The sequence below is a fragment of the Labeo rohita genome, chromosome 16 (assembly GCF_022985175.1).
Source record: "Labeo rohita strain BAU-BD-2019 chromosome 16, IGBB_LRoh.1.0, whole genome shotgun sequence".
NCBI lineage: Eukaryota > Metazoa > Chordata > Actinopteri > Cypriniformes > Cyprinidae > Labeo > Labeo rohita.
Window position 1 is genome coordinate 26574823 of NC_066884.1, and position 24781 is coordinate 26599603.

The following is a 24781-nucleotide window of genomic DNA, read 5'->3' on the forward strand; positions in this document are numbered from 1 at the left end:
TATAATATACTTTGGTTAAAAATTCTCAGTTGTAGTGTAAAACAACACCCTTTTTACCTTGTCAAAATGCAAAAATCATCCCATTCTGGTCAAGGCTGCTTTTCTCTGTGGAGTGACGAGCCTGTTTACTTTAGCTGCGTTTAGCCGCTAAACTTGCTAACTAGCACGTTATTAGGAAAGACGATCTCAAAGATTCATAAAAAAAACCTTATACTCACTTCTGCTGTAAGTGAAGCTGGATCACGAAGACGAACAGAGGAACTACGTTCGTTATTAGCAACACAACACCTCAGTCGCTCAATTCTTGTCTAACTTACATCCCTGCTCTGGCATCAAAACATGGAGGCTGGACTGTTACAACTGATGCTAGGTAAGACGCTCATGTCAATCAACTATTGTGGAAGCGGCCTCTGTGGGTGTGACGCAACAACGACAGGCATCTGAGAACGGCTCGATTTGAAAAAGGGGATATTATTTTTACAGATTAATTAAAAACCACTGCATGGATTTTTACCATTACAGGGTAGATTTGTACATACACTGCCAAGTGTATGTGAATTTAGCATCCGATGACCCCTTTAAATGGTAAATGTTTTACATTTTGTCAACACCATGACCAGTATGAACACCATAAATATTGCTTCAGTGAAATCTTTATTGGTTTAGATCAAGTATATAAGACGCACTCACACAGTAAGAGACCAAAAGTATTCAACTAAGGAAATGGAACAAAAATAAAAGGTTTGTGATTTCAGTGCACAGGAAACGTGAGCATGCAACTCAATTAAAATAAGTGATTTAAATAGATAAAGGAAAAAAAACACTAACTCAAATAACTTGATTATCAAGGTTTATCTTTAAAAGCTTAATTCTAAAATAATTTTATAATATAGAATCACCCTCAGCTGGTCACACACATGCCCTGACAGAAAAAGCTGTGCTCTGCCTGCACAGAGTATAGTAGGGCCATACCTGACTTAAACTATGGAACCTGGGGGCGGTTCTCAACAGAATGCTTCAGTATGACATTTGCTCAGTGTTCTGAAAGTATTCCTAACTTTGATATGAGATGCGTTAAAGTAAGCTACAATAAACAGTCCCCAACTAAAATGGACTTAAACAAAGACCCTAAAACGTCGCCCGAATCCATTTTTCAGTCATTTGGAATTCATTAACAGTATCCAGACTTCATCTTGATTGCGTTAAATAAAGAATCAGTTCTCTACACATGAATGCTCAAGCTAAACATGCTGTTTAAAGTGGCTGTTAACTGTAACACAAATGAGCAGAATTGAAGTGGAGGCAAGGACTCTTTCTCTCAACTAGAAGTTAAGCACGTTACTGTCGAAGTGAGTAAGGACGTGCTTCTCGAAAAGCTGCTGGTCGCAGTCGAGCGGGAACTGTTCGCTGCACATGGGGCAGATCTTCCAGTGGCTCTCCACGTGCTCCTCAAACTTGGACTGGTCGTAATGAGGAGGGAAGATCACTTCGCACAGCGGACATCGCTTCTGCTCACCGCTGTGAAAGGGAGAAATTAAACTGGGTGAGAAAAGGCTCATAAAAATACAAAAATAGAGACTGAATGAGGAAAACAAAGGGTTTGTAAGGTGTGTGAATACGTTTGTGCTAGACCAGCAGGAGAGTAAACGGCAGTAAAACAGCATCTGTGTGAAGGCGATGTGGGTGGGCCGTTGAGCTAATGCACGTATTCAAACCGCAACCGAAGCTCAAGCACATGATGGGTAACAGCCGTGAGGTTGGTGATGGCGTTCTTACCTGGGTTCAAAGCAGAATGGCATCTGTCCATCATTGAGGAACTCTGCAGGGTCAGCGGCTGTAGGCTGATCATTGGTTTGCTGGGAAGAGAAGAAAAAATGCATTTCCTGTCAGAGGAACCGTAAACCACGTGAAAACCCCTATTAGACAGCATGCGCTGTGATACTCTTGTGAATGTGCGTCAAAGACTGACACGGAAGAGAAGAAATTGTTGAATAAAGTTGTTATTTTTGTTGTCTTTGTGCACAAAAAGTATTCTAGTAGCTTTATAGCCAAGGTTCGTACAAGGTGGTTAAAGTACTTGAATTTGACTTTTGAAATTTAAGGCCTGGAAAACCCTTGAAAAAAGCAATATTCCTGAAGAGGTACTTGAAAAGTGCTTGAATTATTGAAAGACAATGCATCTAAGAAATAAGTGTTTGATTTTGTCAATAAGCACATATCTTTGCATGAAAAAACATCATACCTTTTTCATACATTTCAGTTAATGTCAGAAAACAATCAATCAATCTAAGCAAGTAGTAATATTGACAGTGTCGTGTAAACATGGCCCAAGATGCGAAAAGAGGAACAGATGAACCAAATCAACTGAGTCATTTACGCTGGAACCGCTCCGACTATTTCAAACTCTTGACTTTGATCATTCGTTTCAAAACATTCACTAGCAAAAACCAGATCAGATTAAAAGAGCCATGCATTTTCGAATTTCAACACCACTTGTAACGATTTTAAAAAGCACGTAGTGATGTGTGAAATGGCGCTTTTTGAATCTCCAAATCAAATGATTTACTGTTTCGAAGCGCTTCAATTGGATTGCATATTGCAAATCATTTAATTTAAACCAGAACGGGTTCATGAATCATTTCAAATGATTCAAATCATATGATTTGCAATATGCGATTTAAAGTCCCAATCTAAATCAAATAATTAGTGATACGCAAAGTTCCAATCCAAGTCAAATGATTCACGAGTCCTGATCTGAAATGATGGTTCACGAATCATTATTCAGATTGGGACTTCAAAGTGTGGATCGCAAATCTTTTGATTTAGATCGATGCTTCAGAGTACGGAATGCAAATTATTTGATTCAGATAGAAACGTCGCAAATCATTTGTTTCAGATCGGGACTTCAAATCACGTAAATGAGTCACACAAATGATTCGCAATCCACGCTCTGAGTCCTGATCTGAAATGATGGTTTGCGAATCATTATTCAGATCTTGACTTCAAAGCGTGGATCGTGAATCATTTGATTCAGATCAGGACTTTGCAGATCATTTGTTTCAGATCAGGACTTCGTGAATCATTTGTTTCAGATAGGGACTTCAAATCACGTATCGTAAATCATTTAATTTGGATCAGAACGGGTTTGTTATTCATTTAGCGAATTGAATGATTAAAGTTAAGTGATTTGAAGTCCCAATCTAAATCAAATGATTCATGATGTGCAAAGTTTCAATCTAAGTCAAATGATTTGCAATCCACGCTCCGAGTCCTGATCTGAAATTATGGTTTGCAAATCATTAATCAGATCGAGACTTCAAAGTGTGGATCGCATATCATTTGATTTAGATCGATACTTCAGAGTACGGAGCGTAAATTAATTGTTTCAGATCAAAACGTTGCGAATCATTTGTTTCAGATTGGGACTTCAAATTGCGTATATCGTAAATCATTTGTTTTAGATCAGAATGGGTATGTGAATCATTTCGCAAATTGAGTAATTCAAATCAAATGATTTGCGTTACATGATTTGAAGTCCTAATCTAAGTCAAATGATTTGTGATACGCAAAGTTCAGATCTAAGTCAAACATTATTCAGATCGGGACTTCAAAGTGTGGATCGCGAATCATTTGATTTAGATCGGAACTTCGGAGTGGGTTCGCAAATCTTTAGCTTTAGATCAATTATTTGTTGCACGGATCGTGAATCATTTGATTCAGATCGGGTCTTTGCAAATCATTTGTTTCAGATCGGGACTTCAAAGCGTGGATCACGAATCATTTGATTTAGATCGGAACTTCGTGAATCATTTGTTTCAGATCGGGACTTCAAATCGCGTATCGTAAATTATTTAATTTGGATCAGAAGGGGTTTGTGATTTATTTCACAAATTGAATGATCCAATCCAAAGTCAAATGATTCAGGACTTCAATAACTTCAATAACTTGATTTAGATTGATACTTCAGAGTACGGAACGCAAATTATTTGATTCAGAAACGTCGCAAATCATTTATTTGAGATTGGGACTTCAAATCGCGTATCGCATTTCTCTTTTTTTTTAGAATTTGAAATAGAAGACATAAGTGAGATGTCTAATTGAATGTCTTTGAAAATAAAAAAAAATTATGCTTAAAAAGTCCTGGAATTTCATTTTACAGTGTCTGTATGAACCCTGCATAACACTGCTGTCACGTGGACTATTTTAATGATGTTCTTACTACCTTTCTTATCATTGAATGTGTCAGTTGTGTTGTTGTCTATGCAGTGTCAGAAAGCTCTCGGAGTTCATCAAAAATATCTTAATTTGTGTTCCGAAAGATGAACGAAGGTCTTACAGGTTTGGAACGTTATGAGGGTGAATAATTATAAGACAGAATTTAAATTTTTCGGTCAACTAACCCCCCTTGTTTTATGCCAACTGACTGAAACTCTTTCAAGTTTACTTAGGTAAATGCACCATTATCCAAGCAAGGCTAACGAGCTCTGTTAGTTGCGAGCGTGAGTACTTCCTTAATGACTCTGCTCTGGGTTAGCAGGGCTTTAATAATGCCAGCTTAGCTAAGCCCTACCGGAGGCCAGCACAGCAGAGAGAGAAGGCCAGATAAAAGACAGACAGAGATTTGGGAAGAACTGAAGCCCATCTGCAGTTCTGGCTTGATTGAAACCTTAATCCCACCTCTATATCACTTCTAACAGCTGAACGTGGAGGTAGCCATAATGAACTCACAGTGCTCTGCGGCTCCTCTGGTTCCTCCAGTCCATCGGGGCGGCTGAGGTTACGGGCGGGCTGTATGCACACTACATTGCTGTCCCAGGATGGAGGCCCAACTGGGGGCAGTCGGGGCATCTGGTCATCAGAGAACTCTCCGTCGGCTCCATCTGTCAGGAAAGGAAACCCTTTAATGCCTTAATATCTGGATTTATACCTGAAGAAAACCCTGTAGCTCAAACACCCATTCACTGCCATTATAAAGCTTGGAAGAGCCAGGAATTTTTTTTTAATGTAACTCTGATTGTATTTGTCTGAAAGAAGAAAGTCATATACACCTAGGATGAGTAAATTATGGGATCATTTTCATTTTGGGGGGAACATTTTTGCATCCCTTTAAGGCAGTGTCAAAATTTTGGCAAAATTTCAAGTCAACGTGATCTTTGAATCTCATGCAAAATTCCCAATTGCATCATCTTGCTGAAATGACTGGATTTTACCCACAAAAAAATCTCAGAACAACCATTAAAATGAATGAAGTAGCAGCATAGATACCCCTGGAATCAGTAGAAGAGTATGGGTTCCCAAACATCAGATCAGTGGGGCGCTGGGGCACCAGCAGAGGAGATGGATCGTCTTGAGGGTACGGCATTGGGTACTGCAAGAAAACTGACTGCACATCCACGTTGCCATCTTTCTTTTCATGTTCTTCTTCCCTGCTGACACTCCTTTGCAAATCCTGATGGGACACAGGAAAAACACATCAGCTGTTAAGTTTTGGTTTGCTTCAAGAACAGCTAATCACCTGATCCACACGTTTCAATTGAAACTTAAATAAGAAAATGCCAAGTCTAATTTAAGGCCAGCCGTGATGTATTGACAATAATTCCATTTTTCCATCCTTCTCTTCATGCTTCCCTCTATCTTTTTGTCCAGACAGTACATCACTCACCACAGCGAGCAGCAGCAGAGTAGAGTAACTCGCCACCCTCGCACAAACAGTTTAATTAGGCCCTTCATTAAAACTCCTCTGCCTGTTCAAAGGCAGGCAGAGCTCTGTCTTTTATTGAAGTCTTCGGCAGGCGCCAATTTCATTTAGTCTGAACCTCAAATTGGGCCATTTTGCTTCTTGAACGTCGAGTTTTGTGTTGTACCTCGACTACGCGTCCCTCTCTGTGGTCCAGGGTAATTGAATGGAAAATAAGGACTCACTTGCACTGCTAGCCCAATTAGAGAGATATGTTAAACCCAAACCAGATCCTGAGAATAAAACAACAAGCAAGAAAAACAACTGCATTTTTAGATTGGCAGAGGCCTGCGGAAAATGAAAACGAAAGCACGCACCCTCTCTAGCTTCTCTTTCTCTTTGGTCAATGCAAAAAGACTGTCCTTCAGCTCCTTCAGTTCTCGGCCCTTCTCTGCCACCTGGCTCTGGAATCAGAAAACAATGTTGTTACTGAGATTATCTGCTAAGAACATTATTTAAAATTAGTGCTGTCAAAGAATTAATCGTGATTAATCGCGTCCAAAATAAAAGTTCTTGTTTAAATAATATATGCATGTGTGCTGTGTATATTTATTATGCATATATAAATACATGCATGTATATTTAAAAAAAAAAAATGTAAATATTGTTTATATAATAAAAATATTTATATATAATATCAATTATATGAATATAAATATATACATGTAAATACATGTAAATATTTTCAAAATATATACTGTATGTGTATTTATATATATTTATAATAAATAAACACAGTATACACATCTATTATGTAAACAAAAACTTATTTTGGATGTGATTAATCACAATTAATCCTTTGACAGCACTATTTAAAATGAAAGGTGAAACAACTTGACTCTAGAATGAGAATAATTGGTTATTATATGAGAAATAATGTACTGTCAGATATATTCACATATTCACAAAAATAGTGCTGGACAACGATTAATCGTGATTAATTCGCAACCGATGTCAGTTTTTGTTTATATAGTAAGTGTGTGTACTGTGTATATTTATTATGTATTTATAAATACACACAGATGCATGGATATATTTAGGAAAAATATGTTGTGTTTATATATTAAATATATTGATATAGAATATTAATTACATGAATAAAAATATATACGTGTAAATATTTTCAATATATATACTGCATGTGTGTGTATTTATATATATACTGACCAAAACTATAAACGCAACACTTTTGTTTTTGCCCCCATTTTTCATGAGCTGAACTCAAAGATCTAAGACTTTTTCTATGTACAAAAAAGGCCTATTTCTCTCAAATATTGTTCACAAATCTGTTTAAATCTGTATTAGTGAGCACTTCCCCTTTGCAGAGATAATCCATCCACCTCACAGGTGAGGCATATCAAAATGCTGATTAGACAGCATGATTATTGCACAGGTGTGCCTTAGGCTGGCCACAATAAAAGGCCACTCTAAAATGTGCAGTTTTATCACACAGCACAATGCCACAGATGTTGCAAGTTCTGAGGGAGCGTGCAATTGGCATGCTGACTGCAGGAATCTCAACCAGAGCTATTGCCCGTGGATTGAATGTTCATTTATCTACCATAAGCCGTCTCCAAAGGCGTTTCAGAGAATTCGGCAGTACATCCAATCGGCCTCACAACCGCAGACCACATGTAACCACACCAGCCCAAGACCTCCACATCCAGCATCTTCACCTCCAAGGTCATCTGAGACCAGCCACCCGGATAACCAAAGAATTTCTGCACAACCTGTCAGAAACCGTCTCAGGGAAGCTCATCTGTATGCTCGTCATCCTCATCGGGGTCTCGACCTGACTGCAGTTCGTCGTCATAACCGACTTGAGTGGGCAAATGCTCACATTCGATAGAGTCTGGCACTTTGGAGAGGTGTTCTCTTCACGGTTGAATCCCGGTTTTCACTGTACAGGGCAGATGTATGGCGTTGCGTGGGTGAGCGGTTTGCTGATGTCAACATTGTGGATCAAGTGGCCCGGGGTGGTGGGGTTATGGCATGGGCAGGTGTATGTCATGGACAGTGAACACAGGTGTATTTTATTGATGCCATTTTGAATGCACAGAGATACCGTGACAAGGTCCTGAGGCCCATTGTTGTGCCATTCATCCACAACCATCACCTCATGTTGCTGCATGATAATGCACAGCCCCATGTTGCAAGGATCTGTACACAATTCCTAGAAGCTGAAAACATCCCAGTTCTTGCATGGCCAGCATAGTCAACGGACATGTCACCCATCGAGCATGTTTGGGATGCTCCGGATCAGCATATACGACAGTGCGTTCCAGAGAGAAATAGGCCTTTTGTGTACATAGAAAAAGTCTTAGATCTCGGAGTTCATCTCATGAAAAATAGGGGCAAAAACAAAAGTGTTAATTTTGGTCAGTGTACATAATAAATATACACAGTACACCCACATATATTATGTGAACAAAAACTTTTATTTTGGATGCGATTAATCGTTGGAGAGCACAACAAATATTATTAAATTGATTCATATAAATTGTAATCAAGTGTGATGTGTACATGAGTGCATGCGTTCATATTTTAACATAAATATATATTTTGCAAATAGTTCAAATGGATTACTACAATAAATGCTAAATCAATTTAGTTAATTTAAAATATAGTTAATTATAATATTTAAAAAATTAAAAAATATAAAACTACAAAGGACCATTACATTTGTTGGAAAAAAAAAGAAAAAAAAAAAAGGTTTGTATCCACCTAAAGGGTTTATTTTGCAATAATGAAAAACAATAATAAAATAAGCTGGTAGCCTGGCATCAATTATACAGTTTAATATATAAAAGTATCTGCCTGCATGACCAACCAATCCGAGTTAAGTATTCCAGAGCCATGTAATAATGCAATTGATTTACTTAAAATCTGAGAAATAAAATAATAAAAGGACTGGTACTGCAAATGCTTTCCAAATGCAACTTATATGCATGGGATTTTATTATAAGCGTTTTAATTTTTAGGAAAACTATCCCTGTAAGTACTTATTTGCTAGTAAAAACATCTCCATGGTAAACACAAGATGGCTTCTCTAGCACTCATTTACATCTGTCTTTGCATGGCTCCACACGAGTCACGCAGAGGAACCGTAAACTTAGCCTGAAGACTACCACTGATCTGCCCATGACCTTACTACTTAAACAGAACCGAGTCCCTCGCTCTGTCTCCTGCTGTGTAGGGAGGCAGCCAGCAGATGCATTATCCTGTCTTGATCCTAGGACTCCCAACTGTCCTTCCTCCAGTGTCTCCATGTCTCATGTAAACAGCAGTAAAAGTCAGTCTCCTCAGTGACACGCTCATAAACCAGCACTGTCAGTGTATTTGTGCTAATGCAATGATATCGGGCTTGACTCAGAGCAGCTGTGAACAGTGCGGAGGAGAAAACTGTACTAAGGTTGTGCTAGATCTCTTATCAGAACATCTGAAGGTCTGCTTGTCTGTGATCACATTTCCCTCTGATCTGAGTCATATTGTTCAAGACGTACCAAAGAAAAACGAAAACACGGCACAGCTTCTTTTTGTTGAGTTCCAGATCTTAGCCATTGAATGTAGTATCACTTTAGCTATGTGCTATAATAGAAAGAAGCTACTCTGTGATATTAGGAGAGGTAAATGTAAATGCAACAGTTTTTATTTAGACTTTATTAAAAATCAATTTCCCAGTGGTGACGTCAAAACACAAGCATGTATTCTACTCAAGAGTATTCCATTTGTTATGCGAGCTGTGATGTCAAAGCATTAAAACCCCAGAGTATTTCAAAATGTCAGCGGAAACTCTTTCACTCACATATCACTTGTTCTGTATGCTTGCACGAGATGAGAACATATTTTTTCCTGGGTCAAGAAAGAGTCAGAGATTGTGATATATGTCCTCCTCCCCTACCAAGAAACACTCACTGTGGCTGGATGCATTTAAATCCCCAATAATCTGCTGTAAGGACGCTTTCCTATCACATTAGACGTGCACTTCAATAAACCAACAGAACGCTGTTAAGATTAAGGTGTTGTTTACATGTCAGGCAAAACCTGTGCTATGGGCAAATATCTAGCTCTGTGTATATAGGTAAACCATTTTCCTATATCAGCGTAAGGTCATAAACAGTTGTGTAATGTATTTACATGACCACGTGTGTTATCAGACTCCATACGTCATACAAATGTTTATTTACATCTCACGTCTTAAAGGGACAATTTACCCAAATATGAAAATTCTGTCATTAATTACTCAAACTCATGTCGTTCCAAACCTGTAAGACTTTCGTTCATTTTCAGAACACAAATTGAGATATTTTTGATGAAATCTGAGAGCTTTCTGACCCTGCATAGACAGCAATGGAACTACCATGTTTAAGGTCCAGAAAGGTAGTAAGAACATTGTTAAAATACTCCATACGACATCAGTGGTTCAACCGCAATTTTCTGAAGCTATGAGAATACTTTATGTGCACAAAGAAAACAAAAATGACTTTATACAACATTTTTTCTTCCCTTCCCTTCCGTGTCAGTCTTCGATACGTGTTTACGAGAGTACAATGATGCATGCGTGTGATTGTGCTGACACAGGAGCTGGTGCTCTGACGTAAAAAGAAATGGTTGAATAAAGTCGTTATTTTTGTTTTCTTTGCGGTTGAATTACGGTGGAACGACTGATGTCTAAATGGACTATTTTATAGATGTCCTAACTACCTTTCTGTGCCTTGAATGTGTCAGCTGCGTTGCTGTCTACACTGTCAGAAAGGTACAAAAGTGAAAAGGTAAAAATAAGTACTTTTAAAGTTCTAATATGTGCCTTTAAGGTATCAATATGTACTTTAAAAGTACTAAAATGTATTTTTAAGGTAGTAATATGTACCGTTTAGGGGTAGGTAAGTTACAAACAGGTACCTTTTCACTTTTGTACTCCAGAGTACCGCCCCAGTGACAGAACTGTACCTTTTTTCTGTCTATGTCAGGGTCAAAAAGCTCTTGGAGTTCATCAAAAATATTTTAGATTGTGATCCGAAGATGAACAAAGGTCTTACGGGTTTGGAATGACATGAAGGTGAGTAATTAATGACAGAATTTTCATTTTTTCAAGTTTCAAGTTTTGCCCAGAATACACAGAATGCACATGTAAATGAATATGTGAATTGGACTGCAACATGTAAAATATTATATAATTGGACTTGATTCAATCTGATTGATGTTTTGTTGTTGGATGTAATAATGAACATAGCAGTCATCATTTACTCCTGACATCTGAGCTGATGAAGACGCAGTGGATTACTTTTGTTTTTGAAGGGAATGCAACCCCGATCTACATAAATGCGTCTAGTTCACGCAAATCAGTAACCGCTGCTTGCAGCTATTTGTGTTGATCACAGTTTATTTTAAAGTCCAATTCTCACTAGTACTAAGTTTATTAGTACTAAGTACCAATAAACAGCCAATATGCTAGTAATATGCATGCAAATAAGTCGCTAGTTATTGTGTGTATTGGTTCCTATACTAAAGTGTTAACGTTGTGCTTTTTTTTTTGTATAAAATATTAACATGTTAATCCCAAATGTCCTCTAATATAGTACCCAAGTTTAAACTCTGGACCAGTAGATGATGCTGACCTTGTAGCGATCCTCCTCAGCAGCCAGCTGCATTCGTAGTCCTTCATTGGTTTTAATCTGCTCTCTTAGCTTCACCTCGATCTTTGTGAGCTCATCAGTTACCATGCTGCAACGCTCTCGCTCCTCCTGCATTGCAATATGTTAAGTACTTTAGTGTATGAAGCACAGAATATGTCAGAGAGAGAAAAGAAAATGGTAAGTACTTACATTAAGCAACTGTTTGCATTTCCTGTATTTGTCATTTTTGTCTAGCTCTTTGCTTGAACTTTTCAGCTTGCCCTGAATAATGGCATCTAGCACAGCATCTGAAGTACCTGGGCTTCCTGTTAGCAGTCCAGAGAACACAACAACATGTCCAAACAATGTCCAAAACACTTTGAAGATGTAGTTTGTATTGCTTAGCATGAACTTACCTGGTGCAGATGCCTCTGGACTGGCAGATAAAGGACCAGCTGCTGGTTCAGAGCCTGGACTTCTCTTGACCTGATACAAAATACAAGAGTTGGCTGAGTCTAAAAACTAGGAAACAGCTAAAAACTCAAAACACAAGACTCTGCAGGTGGTATGGCTATATAACTGCAAATTGAAGGTTTACGCACTCCTTGCTGTTCAGTGAGCTTGACCACTTGTTTCTGGAGCTTCTGGCACTCCTTGTATTTGTCTTTATAGTGTTCAGCAGCCATCTGCAGCCTGAGCCGTAAATCTTCAACTTCTCTTTGCAGTTCAGCAACAGCTAACACTTCTGACTCCTTACACTGCTGAGGGAAAAAGACAGAACAGTTCATAAGATTCTTTAGTTACATAGTTAAGTGGTAAACACACTAAGTCATAGTGGATTCAGGTGTTTATTTAAAGTGTAATCATGGCCTGGTCAGTTTTTTCATAAACATGCGTCATACAGGTGGGCTTCTCTGTACCGCCTCCTGCTGGGTTGAGTTTTTCATCTCCTCCAGCTGCTTTTCCAGTCGGCTACACTCAGCCCGGGCCTCCATCTGTCCGTTCTTCAATGACTCGGCCTCCAGGCGGATCCGGTACAGGTCGGCCATGCTTCTGTCACGAGCATTGGAGGAGTCGCGCAGCTCAGCTTTTAGCATATTTGCCTGCTGTTGGGTTGCCTGCAGTTGCTCCTCTTTCTGCCTAAGCTGCTCCCTAAGAGCCTTACTTTCCCCCTAAAAAAACCACAAAATAACACTAATGAGAATACAAACACACAAATATGAACACATTTTCTTACATCTATTGCAAATGAAGCCAGTGGAAAAAAATACAGCTTCAACTGTTTATTATACAGAGATGTTTTCTTGAATGTTTTCCTTTTTGCCACTTTTACTGATACAGAAATTCAGGAAATTATCAAGAGGGGAAAACAGGATTGAGGATCATAGCTAAATGTTTTAACCACTAGCCCACAGCTTTGACCATAATGTTTTTAAATGAGTAATATCCCAATATAGATTGCTGCAGGGATGACATAGTAGTGTTGTATGCCAACCCGTAAAAAAGCCATTGAGGATATTTCCAGTGACTTGGGATTTTTGCAGAAAATAAACTCTATGTTCATGAAGATAATATTCACAAACGAACACAACTTTTATGACTGTTTAAGCCTAAATACAATCGTCAGAAGTAAAACTAAGGCTAAGCTATAAGCAAAATACTCCGTGGATGAATTCAACATCAATACCACTAGTTTCCTACAGCTCTTTAAATTTATATTTAATATTGACAAGATGAAAGCAGTGTTCGTACAGTGTAAAATAAAATTCCAGGACTTTCAAGGACTTTTCAAGCCCTGCTTTTTTTTATTTTTTAAGGACTTCAATCAGAGATCTCACTTATCAAACAATGCCTTATCTTTCAAATTCTAAAAAAGATAGATAAATAAAATATATACTAATAAAAAAAATGGCAAAAATGAAAATGAAGCACATGCAAAGTATCACTAATAAAGTATTACAAAGTATACTAAACGTTTACTATAGTAAAACCACTGTTAATTTTCTTAAGGGACTTGTATTTGTGTATATTTTCTTTCTTTTTTCTTTTGTTTTTATAACTGTACTGCCTTAATGGTTTGATCACTCCGAAATCCAAATCCAAGTCAAATGATTTGTTGTTTGCACTCCGAAGATTTCGATCTAAAGCAAAAAAAGTTTTGAACCCGCTCCAAAGTTACGATTTAAATCAAAAGCTCGTGATCCTGAAGTCTCGATCTGAATAATCATTCTCGGACCATCATTTCAGATCAGAAGTCGGAGCGCGGATCGCAAATCTTTCCGTTTTAAATTGGAACTTTGCACAATGCAAATCATTTGATTAAAGGTGCTATATGTACGTTTTTGACTCTTCTTAAAAGAAAAAAAAAATAACATAATATGTTATATGCAGATACTAGGAAAAATGTTATGTTTACATAGCTGTTTCTCTGAAAAATAATGCTATAGCCAGTAATTGTACTCTGAAATGTGCGTTTCGGGCAGATTCAAGGACTGAATTGCAGTACCCATTTCAACCGCTAGCTGGTTACATACTGTACAATGCTCTATAAGCAGAGGAACATTAAAACACAGTAAATCAACTCATTAAATTACAGTGCAAGGCTCGTCGCGTCCTCAATCCGGCAAACCCGCGTGAGCGTCAAGTAGGAGGAAGCTAGAAAAACAGCTCTGTTGAATTTGGACTGCAGTAACCATTTCAACTGCTAGCTGTCAATCTTACATACTGCACCTTTAAGAACGGGACCTCAAATCACGTATTGCAGATCATTTGATTTGAATCAACTTGCAAAATGATTCAGGAACCCATTCCGATCTAAATCCACTCCGAAGACCCGATCTGAATCAAATGATTCGTGATACACGTAGTTCAGATCTAAATCAAATAATTAGCGATAAGCGATCCGATTGGAACGCTTCGAAACAGTGAATCATTTTGCGACGCAATGGTTTAACTGATTCGGAGTTTCACCCATCACTATCTGCTTTTTAAAGTAAAATAAAATAAATTACAAGTGATGTCAAAATTCGAAAATAAATGGCTCTTTTAATTTGATTTGGTTTTTGCGACTGAATCAATTTAACTGAATGATCAAAGTCATGAGCCTGAATCAATCAGAGTGGTTCCAGCATAAATGACTCACTCAATTGATTCAGTTCATTTCTTCCTCTTTTCGCATCTTCATTTGCGACGCAATCGTTTAACTGATTCGGAGTTTCAAAAAGCTCAGTTTCACCCATCAATACGTGCTTTTTAAAATCATTACAAGCGATGTCGAAATTCTAAAATAAATGGCTCTTTTAATTTGATCTGGTTTTTGCTACTGAATTGATTGAACTGAACGATTGAAGTAACAAGACTGAATCAATCAGAGCGGCTCCAGCATAAATTACTCAATTGATTCGGTTCACCTGTACCTCTTTACACGTCTTCAGCCATGTTTACACAACATTGTCAATACGTCTGGCTTAGCTCGCTAATTTTATTCTGAACTGAAATAAACGAAAAAGGTAAGATGATTTTTGAATTGCTAATTGACAAAATTAAACACTTCTTTCATAGATACATTGTTTTTCAATAATTCAAGCACTTTTCAAGTATATCTTCAGGAATATTGCTATTTTTAATGTTTTTCCAGGCCTTAATTTTCAAAAAGTCAAGGTTAAGTTCTTTAAGCACTTCAAGAACCTTGTACAAAGCCTGTGGAAAGTTTGAGGTTGAATAATTTGCAAGACTGCAAGTATAAACACAGCAAGGCTTTAAAAGTGGACTTGTGAGTAGATGAGTTTTCCTGTTTGGCGTGTTGGCGTTTAATATCCCCAACAACCTTTCTAGTCCCATTTAGCCAGTTAGCAATCACATATTTACAATATACAAGAGCTTTAAAAACAAAACTGAGTCGGGTATTATTGATGTATTTCTATGTCGTAGAATAAAATTTGAAAATATCAGATTGAGACCTTATTTGAGGCATCTAAGCAATAACCTATTCCAAAAAAAAGAAGAGAAAACGGAAATGGAAAAATGGTAACTCGTTGCTGCAGCACTCTATATAAAATGCAGGTTAAGCAGAAGCTTTTGTGCGTGTACCGAAGGTGAACTGTTGGCCAGTAGCTGGTGGTGCTGTTTTTCTTTCTCTGCCAGGCAGGATTTGACTCTAGTGAGCTCATCCTTCAGCTGAGCAATGGTGTTCTCCTTATTCACATCCACAGATTTCAGCATCTGCAGCTCAGCACTCAGCTTAGTGTTCTCAAGCTCCCGGTTCTTCAGGTGAATCTGTGCCAAATAGATACAGATACTTGATTGAGTTTTGGTTCCTTGCCGCTGTCGCCTCTGGCTTGCTTAGTTGGGGACACTTTCTCTTAACACAATATTGCATTTTATTTTATTGTTTTTGATTAACTACCTTTACCTATAAAGTGAGTGTTTAATGTTGCCTTTGGCATTGTTGATGTACTGTTTCCTATTTAATACTGTACAGCCGCCTTGTCACAATTCTGTATTGTTAAAGGCGGTATATAAATAAAGGTGACTTGACTTGACTTGACTTGATTTGATTCAAATAGACCGTTTAACTTTCTTTTTGCACATCTGCTGTGCAAAAACCTAGGCACATGGCACATAAAACTAGCAGTGTACCAAAGCCGGTCCAGATCCCGGACGAGCCCCCAATTACCCACACGATCTCTACAATGAGGTGTATTTCCGCATGGTGAGGAAGTATGCAAGCTAAACCTAATTATAACGCAGCAGCAAGAAAGCAGCAAGTCTGCTCCACCCCCAACCTTCTCTTTCTCTGCCTCAGGCAGCTGCTGTGAAGTGAGGGCCGGCTGTGTTTCCGTGGCTACAGCCCAGCGTTAACGCCCAGTTCCTGTGCCCGCCACAAGAAAGTAGGGATAGAGGGTGAGACAAAGTGAGTGATGGAGAGTGAGAATTACAAAGTGCAAGCCAGAGTAATTAGGAAGAGAATGAGGGTCTGTATTCCACTTCTCCATGGATAAATGCATAAGCCTTTTAAAACAACAGTTGAAAAATGTCTGTTTGTCAGTTTTAGACAATTAAATGTGACCCTGGTCCACAAAATTAGTCATAAGGGTCAATGTTTACATTTAGATTCATACATCTGCTTAATAAGCTGAATAAATAAGCTTTTCATTGATGTATGGATCGATAGGATAGGGCAATATTTGGCGGAGATACAACTATTAGAAAATCTGAAATCTGAGGGTGCAAAAAATCTAAATATTGAGAAAATCGCCTTTAAAGTTGTCCACATTAAGTTCTCAGCAATGCATATTACTAATCAAAAATTAAGTTTTGATATATTTACGGTAGGAGTATACAAAATATCTTCATGGAACATGATTTTTACTTAATATCCTAATGATTTTTGGCATAAAAGAAGAATCTAAAATTTTGACCCATACAATGTATTTTTGGCCATTACTACCAATATATCTACTTATGCTACTTATGACTGGTTTTGTGGTGTAGGGTCACAAATAGGTAAGGGATACAAACAGAGATAAAAATACTAAGAAATTATACACTGGAATGGGCATATATTAAACAAAAAGATAGAGTAAGGATCAATAATTTTTTTACATGTGCGTATTTAAAATGTGGGAAAAAAAAAAAAAAAACACTTTTTAAAGTTTTTTTTAAGGTTATTTCTTTTTTTTAATCTGAAAAATAGAAATTATAAATTAAATACCAAATAAATATATAAAATAAAAAATAAATGGAAGAAAATTGTTGACCCTTGAGCCTGTGTACCTTCTTGCCATTTGATTTTCTACTTAAAAAGAAATAAATTTTTTTTTTTTTTTTTTTTTTTGTTTGACATGGAAAAACCAAACATTTAGCTGGATTTTTCATATTTTTGTTCATGATTATAAAATTAGATCAAATGACCAGAAGGTTTACAAAACCAACTCAATGTAGTTGATTATCACAGACCTGTTACATTTCAGTCAGTGGTTCTATCTTATAAATAAAATGCATTACTTTAAATCAAAGAATTTATGTTGTGGTAACTGAAGAATGATATATAAACAATTAAAAAATGATATATAAACAAAACTTTTAAATTCAAGGTAAGAAAATCCTCACAGGAACGTAATATGACTCATTAGAGCTCTGTAAAACTGATGTGTTATAAAAATGCATTTATTATTAATAAGAAAGATCTGCAACATAATGACCAATGAAAATGAAATGTAATTTGGAGGTCTACATAAAGTTGAAAAAGAGAAAAAATAAATTAAAAAGGAAGAAAAAGCAGTAATTTATTCTTTGTAAAAGTATTTAGTTTCAATAGTAATATTTGTTATGTACAGTATTGAAGTGGCAAAAACAGCATGTACTGAGAGAGCACAGAGTTCTTGCTCTTGGAAAACCAACAGGGACATGTGTGAGGTGGTGAGTGAGTGGCATTACCTTATAGAGCTCCTTCTCATCTTTCTCATTCTTCAGCTGACACTCAAGAGCCTCCTTCTCCAGGGTTAACTTCTTCACTCGATCCTTCAGGCTGTCAAATCAAAGCCATTATCAATCATTCAGCCACACAAGAAACAGATCTAGAAAGTCTTCTCTTGTCAAAGTTCACAAATTGAATCTCCTAAAAATATTAATCTTACAAATATGACACCTTGTAATCTTCTAATCCTAAAGACATCTAAAGACATGGAAAACAATTACATGGTGTTAAAAGTATGGAAGCACATTTTATTCCGCCACTAAATAAAACGTTTTTTTCTCGGATTTGCAAATTTACATCTCGCAAATCGACTTTATTTCTCAGAACTGCTGTATAAATTCACAATTCTAACTTTTTTCCTACAATTTTGAGTTTCTAACTTGCAATTGTGACATTTTTCTCAGAACTGTGAGTTTATATCTCATCATTCTGACTAAATATGTCTTTTTCCCCATCCAAACGCGCAATTGTGAGTTTGTCTCACAATTTTGAGAAAAAAAGCTAGAATTGCATGGCACAAACTTGCAATTGCATGGAAAAAGCCTGAATTGTGAGTTTATATTCCACAGTTCTGACTTTATAACTAGCAATTGTGAATTTTTATCTTGCAATTTTGACTTTATAACATGCAAGTTATTAAGCCAGAATTGTGAGATAAAAACTCACACTACTAAGAATGTCTTTTTCCCCCGCAAAATTGGAGCTTGTCTTACAATTCTAAGAAAAAAAGATAAAAACCCGCAATTGCGAGAAGTTAGAACTGTGAGTTTATATCTCACAATTCTGACTTTATTTCTTAGAATTGCAAGTTTATAACATGCAATTATGAATTATCTCACAATTCTGAGAAAAAGTCAATTGTGAGATAAAAAGTTGCCCTTTTTATTTTTTATTTAGTGGTGAAAACAGGCTTCCATAAAAAAAGTCCTCATTATTTGATCAAGTACTAAAATGTAACAACATCAGTTTTCTGCATTATCACTAGCACTGACTTTTCACTTGAAAACCCTTTTTTTGCAAAATACTTGAAGGCTACATGTCATTATTTTTTACTTAATCTGATCAAACAACAACCCTAGTTTGTTAATATGATCAAAGAGATTGTTATAGCTTTCTCTTGCTGTTTTTGGCTACTTCATTATGGTAGGAAATCGCACCAGTCTAGTTCAGTCTCCTTCTGCAGGCCTTTCTGTGTGACCCCAATCAGATCCTCCTCCAGCTGCAACAGTCGTGCTGTACTCTCCTCCATTCTCCTCTTAACCTCCTCTCTCTCCTCCTGCAAGCTCTGGGCAGACAGCTGCAACTCCTGCATACACATGATAAGAGAGCAAATTCCCTTGGTCATAAGCATGTTGTCTTCCCAGCTGCTGCAGAAAGGATGAGAGTTATTGCAGAATAGACTGTTGGCTCTTGAGTTATGCTTCTGTGTGTGGTCTCTGAGAATCTGCAAATATGACTAATGGGAAAGCAGGTCTCCAAATCCCACTCCAGTCTCTTCTGCTGTACCACTTCATGTGCAGAATTTTTAGAATTATTTTAGCAGCACATAAAACAACATATAAAAGTGTGGCCATAAAATTAACAGCCAGAAATGGGTGTGCTTGTTTTCATCTTTAAACCAGCTCTGCCTCAGAGCTGATACATTTATACTTTATGAAAATTGCCACTTAAAGGCAACAAACGGCAATGATGTTGATGATTGTCATGTCTGTGAAGATGTGAATTATAATTATTATATTTTATGTATTTTTTTTAAGAGTCTGAAGAGAGACTCTCACTAGAGGGTGCTGACAGCCTGTGAACCTAGATGTAAACTGTTTAAGACATATAAAAATTTCATATTTGAGAGGACAAAATACTGTAAATATATAAAAATATCCTGTCTTTAACCCATTCAATCAAATGTGGAAAAAAAAAACTAAATCAAAAGTTTACATTCACCTTCCACAATCTGCAAAATGATAATTATTTTACCAAAATAAGAGGAATCATATGAAATGCATGTTATTAGTACTGACTTGAATAAGACATTTCACATAAAGGATGTTTACATATAGTCCACAAGAGAAAAAGTAGTTGAATTTATAAAAATGACCCTGTTCAAAAGTTTACATACACTTGATACTTAATATTAAGTTGTTACCTGAATGATCCAAAGCTGTGTTTTTTGTTTTGTTTTGTTTTTTTGTTTAGTGATAGTTGTTCTTGAGTCCCTTGTTTGTCTCAAAGTTAAACTGCCCGCTGTTCTTCAGAAAAATCCTTCAGGTCCCTCAAATTCTTTGGTTTTTCAGCATTTTTGTGTATTTGAACCCTTTCCAACAATGACTGTATGATTTTGAGATCCATCTTTTCACACTGAGGACAACTGAGGGACTCATATGCAACTATTACAGAAGGTTCAAACACTCACTGATGCTTCAGAAGGAAAAATGATGCATTAAGAGCCGGGGTGAAAACTTTTGAAAAGAATGAAGATGTGTACATTTTTCTTATTCTGCCAAAATATTATATATTTTTTTAATTTAGTACTTCCCTTCAGAAGCTACAGAAGACACATGTTCCCCAGAAGACAAAATAATTTAAATTTACCCTGATCTTCAAATTCCAAATGTTTTCACCCCCTGGCTCTTAATGTATGTTTTTTCCCTCTGAAGCATCAGTGAGCATTTGAACCTTGTGGAATAGTTGCATATGAATCCCTCAGTGTCCTCAGTGTGAAAGATGGATCTCAAAATCATACAGTCATTGTTGAAGGGGGGGTTCGAATACACAAAAATGCTGAAAAACAAGGATTTTTCTGAAATAGTACTAAATACTAAATTAAAAGAAGTAAATAAAAAAATAACATGCATTTTTTACGATCCCTCTTTTTTTGGTAAAATAACATTTAGCAGATTCTGCAAGGTGTATGTAAACTTTTGACTTCAACTGTAGCTCTAAAATATGAGGTCAAGTCAGGACAATTAAAAAAAAAAAAAAAAAAAAAAATCCTTTTTTTAACCCCAGCCATTTTTTTTTCTCTCTGTCCCATCTTACCTGCACGTCTTTCCTAAGCTGAGCACTGCTCTCTCGCTCCTGCTCATATTCTTTCTGTAGTCTGTTCTTCTCATCAATCAGTTCATCTCTCTCTTTCTGAAGTAGGTCCAGGTTTTCCAGAAGCTCCTTCTTTTCCTGTTGAATTTGTTCCATCTTTTGCTGGAAAAAAACATAAGTGACAATCCTGGCATGTAAAAACTGACAAGAAATCTATAGTTCAACTACAGTTCAAGAAATCCTACAGAAAAAGTCTCCTCACCTCCAGGTAACTGGCTTTGGTGGTGACCACCAGGATATCAGATCCTCCTTCATCCTCCATTGTCAGCAGTTCCTCCTCAGTGGGGCTGTTGGCGCGAAACTGGAATGGAGTGCTGGCCCCACGGATTTCTCCCTTATGTGTGACATAGCAAAACTGGTAGAACTCACCATCGTCATTTGGAACATAGTAACCTGCAAAAATCCCAGAATCAAGCAGCGATAACAATCTTATCGTTAAAGCAATTCATGGAACGTTTTACACCAAACTCATTTGACTTTCCCATAGGTTTTAAAATAAATGACTCTAATGAACGACAGCTAAGACTAATGAAGTCCATCATAACTTTACAGTTCCACTGCAGCTTTATGACAGACTCACTTCCATTTTATTTAATGATATATTTTCTTAATTGCCGTAAGGAATCCGGACTCATGCCAAAAAACCCTGTAATCCCTTACAAAGATTCCAGTATGTGACCTGAACCACTCCAGTAAAACTAGCCCATCAACACTTCAGCCTTCTAATAGGAGGCCTCAGTGTTTTACTATTTTATTGCATCCGTCACTACATATTAAAAACCCTTGACGAACCTTTGAGAGGCCTTCTCTTTGGCAGGACGTTTACTGAAGAAATGCCTGCATGAAATCCCGTTTTTGACAATGTTATTTTACCTTGAAAAACCACAGATCTGTTGACTGCGGTTCCCTCAGTGTAGTTGTCTGGAAGAGGTGACCACAGGAACGTGTAGTAGTCACGAGCGGTGCTCCAGCCAACCTGTCAAAAACAGAGGTTTTAAAGGGTTAGCATATTTGATTTACAGCTAAAGTATAATTTTAAATGTTAAAATGCTTTAAATTGGTTCAACCAATGGCAGCCAGATGTGAAACGCATTTGGTGATGCCACAGAAATAATTTAGATCTGAGGTCCACGATGACGTCGTCTTTAGGTTTTCATTACCAAAACACTTCTGTGTACAGCTTTCTTGCTTGCTTATAAACATCCCAAGCTATTAGGGTGATAATGCCACCATTTTTGGAGTAATTAGTAATGTAATGTTTCAATGGCGAAACTGGTTTAGTGATTTAGTGAGGTAATGCAGCAAACAAGGTTCTGTGTGTGCATGGGAGCTTTTGTGCCTGAGTGTCTGTGAGAGAGAAAGAGGGTTAAAAGTAATTTCAGAAATAAAGTTGTTTGACATTTTTATCCTATTGTTTGTCATATTTAAATGTTTGGTTTGTGTATTTGGTTTTTGTGGGTCTTTTGCTGTGGTAGAATATAAGCCACTTTTTAAATAACTGAAATAATTTGGCAACGCAGCATGAAACTGTAACACATTCAAGACTTGCAACAATTCACAGCTGTGTAGTTATTTAAGAGTAGCCACCCCCTTTAAACATCTGCCAACCAATCAGAATCAAGCATTAAACAGAACTTTGGTTTAAATAAATGACTCTGTTTTTAAAAATTCTAGAATCTCCTGAAAACCTCCAGTCCAGAATTCTAGATATCCTCCAGTTAGATAAAAAGATTCTAAAATATACAGCTGATGTGTGTTATCTTGTTTAGCACTTCTGAACAGCAGTGTAGGTTATAAAAGTTTGTGATCTGTACAATTTTTTGTTTTTTTATGCTCATCAAGGCTGCATTTATTTGATTAAAAATCCAGAAAAAAAAATGTATTATTGCAAAATATTATTTCAATGTAAAATAACTGGTTTCTATGTGAATGTATTTTAAAATGTAATGTATGTCTGTGATACAAAGCTACATTTTCAGTGTCATTACATCATGCTAATATGCTGATTTATTATCAATTTTGGAAACAGTTGTGCTGCTTAATATTTTGTTCTGAGATACTTTTTTCAAAATTCTTTAATAATTAGTTAAAAAGAACTGCATTTACGTAAAATAAATATTTTGCAACAATATAAACTACCATTTTAAAATGTGGTCAGTAAATTTTATTTATTTTTTTTTTAAGAAATTAATACTTTTATTCACCAAGGATGTGTTAAATTGATCAAAAGTAATAGCAAAGACCTATATTGTTAGAAAAGATTTCTATTTTGAATACTTTTTTTTATTATTATTATTATTATTCATCAAAAGAATCCTGAAAAAAGAATCTCAGGTTCTAAAAAATATTAAGCAGCACAGTTTTCAACACTGATAATAAATCATTATATTAGCATGATTTCTGAAGGATCAGGTGACACTGAAGTCTGGAGTAATGAAAATTCAGCTTTGCATCAAAGGAATAAATAATATTTTAAAATATATTAAAATAGAAAACCATTATTTTAAACCGTAATAATATTTCACAATATTACAGTTTTTCTGTATTTTTGGTAAAGCTTTTTGATCACATACATACATATCCCACATATATAACTATGATCCATATAAACACTTAACATAACATAACATATCTGTAATTTTACTACATACATTACTGGTTGTATGTTTGAATGTTTGAAATTTTTTACAATTCTGAACAATTTTTTATTGTTTTTGAAAGTCTTTTATACTTACCAAGGCTGCATTGAATTAATGAGAAAAACTGCAATATTGTGAAATATAATTACAATTTAATATAACTCTTTTCTTTTTGAATACAATTTAAAATATAATTGAAATCAAATAAATGCAGCCTTGGTGAGCGTAAAATACTTTTTAAAAATCGTCATTATTCCAAACCTTTGGAAAAATATATTATAAAGCTGTAATAAAACATCATATATTACTACAATATATTAAAAGATCTTTTAGTCACATGCCTCTAAAATTAAAACATATTTAAATAAATAAATAAACAGTGCAGCTTTTGGCAAATCTGAAGCAATAAAGTGGCTAAGTGTTTATGTGAATTCTCTCACATACACTAATAGGAAGACTGTAAATGCTTCATCAGGCTGTCGTGGTCTTGACCATTGACTGATTCACATCATGTTGCAAAATTCTCTGGCACACTGTGCATTTTTCTCATCTATATGAGGCCTAGTAGAAAGCCTTTAACACGGACTCGGCTGCGTTTTACGGGGGCAAGTGAAACTCAGCCTGTCTGCCACGTGTTTCTCGCCAAAGCCTCGTGAATATGTTCGGTTGAGGGAGCGCGGCTACAACTCAGCCTTAACAGGAAGAAGAAAATAGGTGAAAATTTTATACATACTTCAGAATGGAAACCAAGATGTAATTATATGAATTTTATGTGTTGTTAACTGATGGTTGATGAGGGGGAGTACAGAAAATACATCCATAATTTCAGCCCTCTGTCATAAAACTGTCAAACAAAATCAGACTCACATCGGCCTGACTGTGTTTGTGAACATGAAAACGCACAAGCCTAGTACCTGCTACTGGCATCTACGCGGGAACACTATAGTATCCTGGAAGTAACACGCAGACACACACACGCTGTAAAAAAAAACGTCAACTCACTACAGCTCGGTCATGTTACAAAGTTGTGTGGCTTGTTTTCTCAAACCATACAGCTGTCCTCTCTGTCCACAATAACATTAGTGTTGCAGAAATCCCCTGATTGTACAAGAAAGTTGCCCGAGGCGCTGGAGCTGTAAAGAGCAGGAAGCCATTAAAGGCATGGCCCATACGGAGCGTCATTACTGCCTGGACCAAACTCCACTCATTAGAGACGTTT

At 36.6% G+C, this 24781-nt stretch overlaps 1 protein-coding gene across 6 annotated transcripts in view; it reads right to left on the reverse strand.

Annotated features, from left to right (window-relative positions):
* Window positions 1–635: 635 nt before the first annotated feature.
* The window catches only part of tax1bp1b (Tax1 (human T-cell leukemia virus type I) binding protein 1b), a 40288-nt gene continuing 16142 nt past the window's right edge, over window positions 636–24781 (reverse strand). Inside the window, exons 3-18 of one of the 6 annotated variants that reach the window (XM_051130697.1) lie at window positions 21797–21899; window positions 21126–21316; window positions 20867–21025; window positions 18988–19136; window positions 17791–17881; window positions 15442–15627; window positions 12273–12524; window positions 11955–12110; window positions 11769–11838; window positions 11563–11678; window positions 11356–11481; window positions 6055–6141; window positions 5266–5449; window positions 4729–4880; window positions 1777–1856; window positions 636–1518 (exon numbers count right to left, since the gene is read on the reverse strand). In XM_051130697.1, coding sequence (XP_050986654.1) covers window positions 1323–1518; window positions 1777–1856; window positions 4729–4880; window positions 5266–5449; window positions 6055–6141; window positions 11356–11481; window positions 11563–11678; window positions 11769–11838; window positions 11955–12110; window positions 12273–12524; window positions 15442–15627; window positions 17791–17881; window positions 18988–19136; window positions 20867–21025; window positions 21126–21316; window positions 21797–21899 — 2298 coding nt within the window. In that variant the 3' untranslated portion in view covers window positions 636–1322. Of the gene's footprint in view, window positions 1519–1776; window positions 1857–4728; window positions 4881–5265; window positions 5450–6054; window positions 6142–11355; window positions 11482–11562; window positions 11679–11768; window positions 11839–11954; window positions 12114–12254; window positions 12525–15441; window positions 15628–17790; window positions 17882–18987; window positions 19137–20866; window positions 21026–21125; window positions 21317–21796; window positions 21900–24781 lie in introns of all 6 variants that reach the window. The other 5 variants (XM_051130696.1, XM_051130694.1, XM_051130693.1 and 2 more) reach the window with 5 other exon arrangements.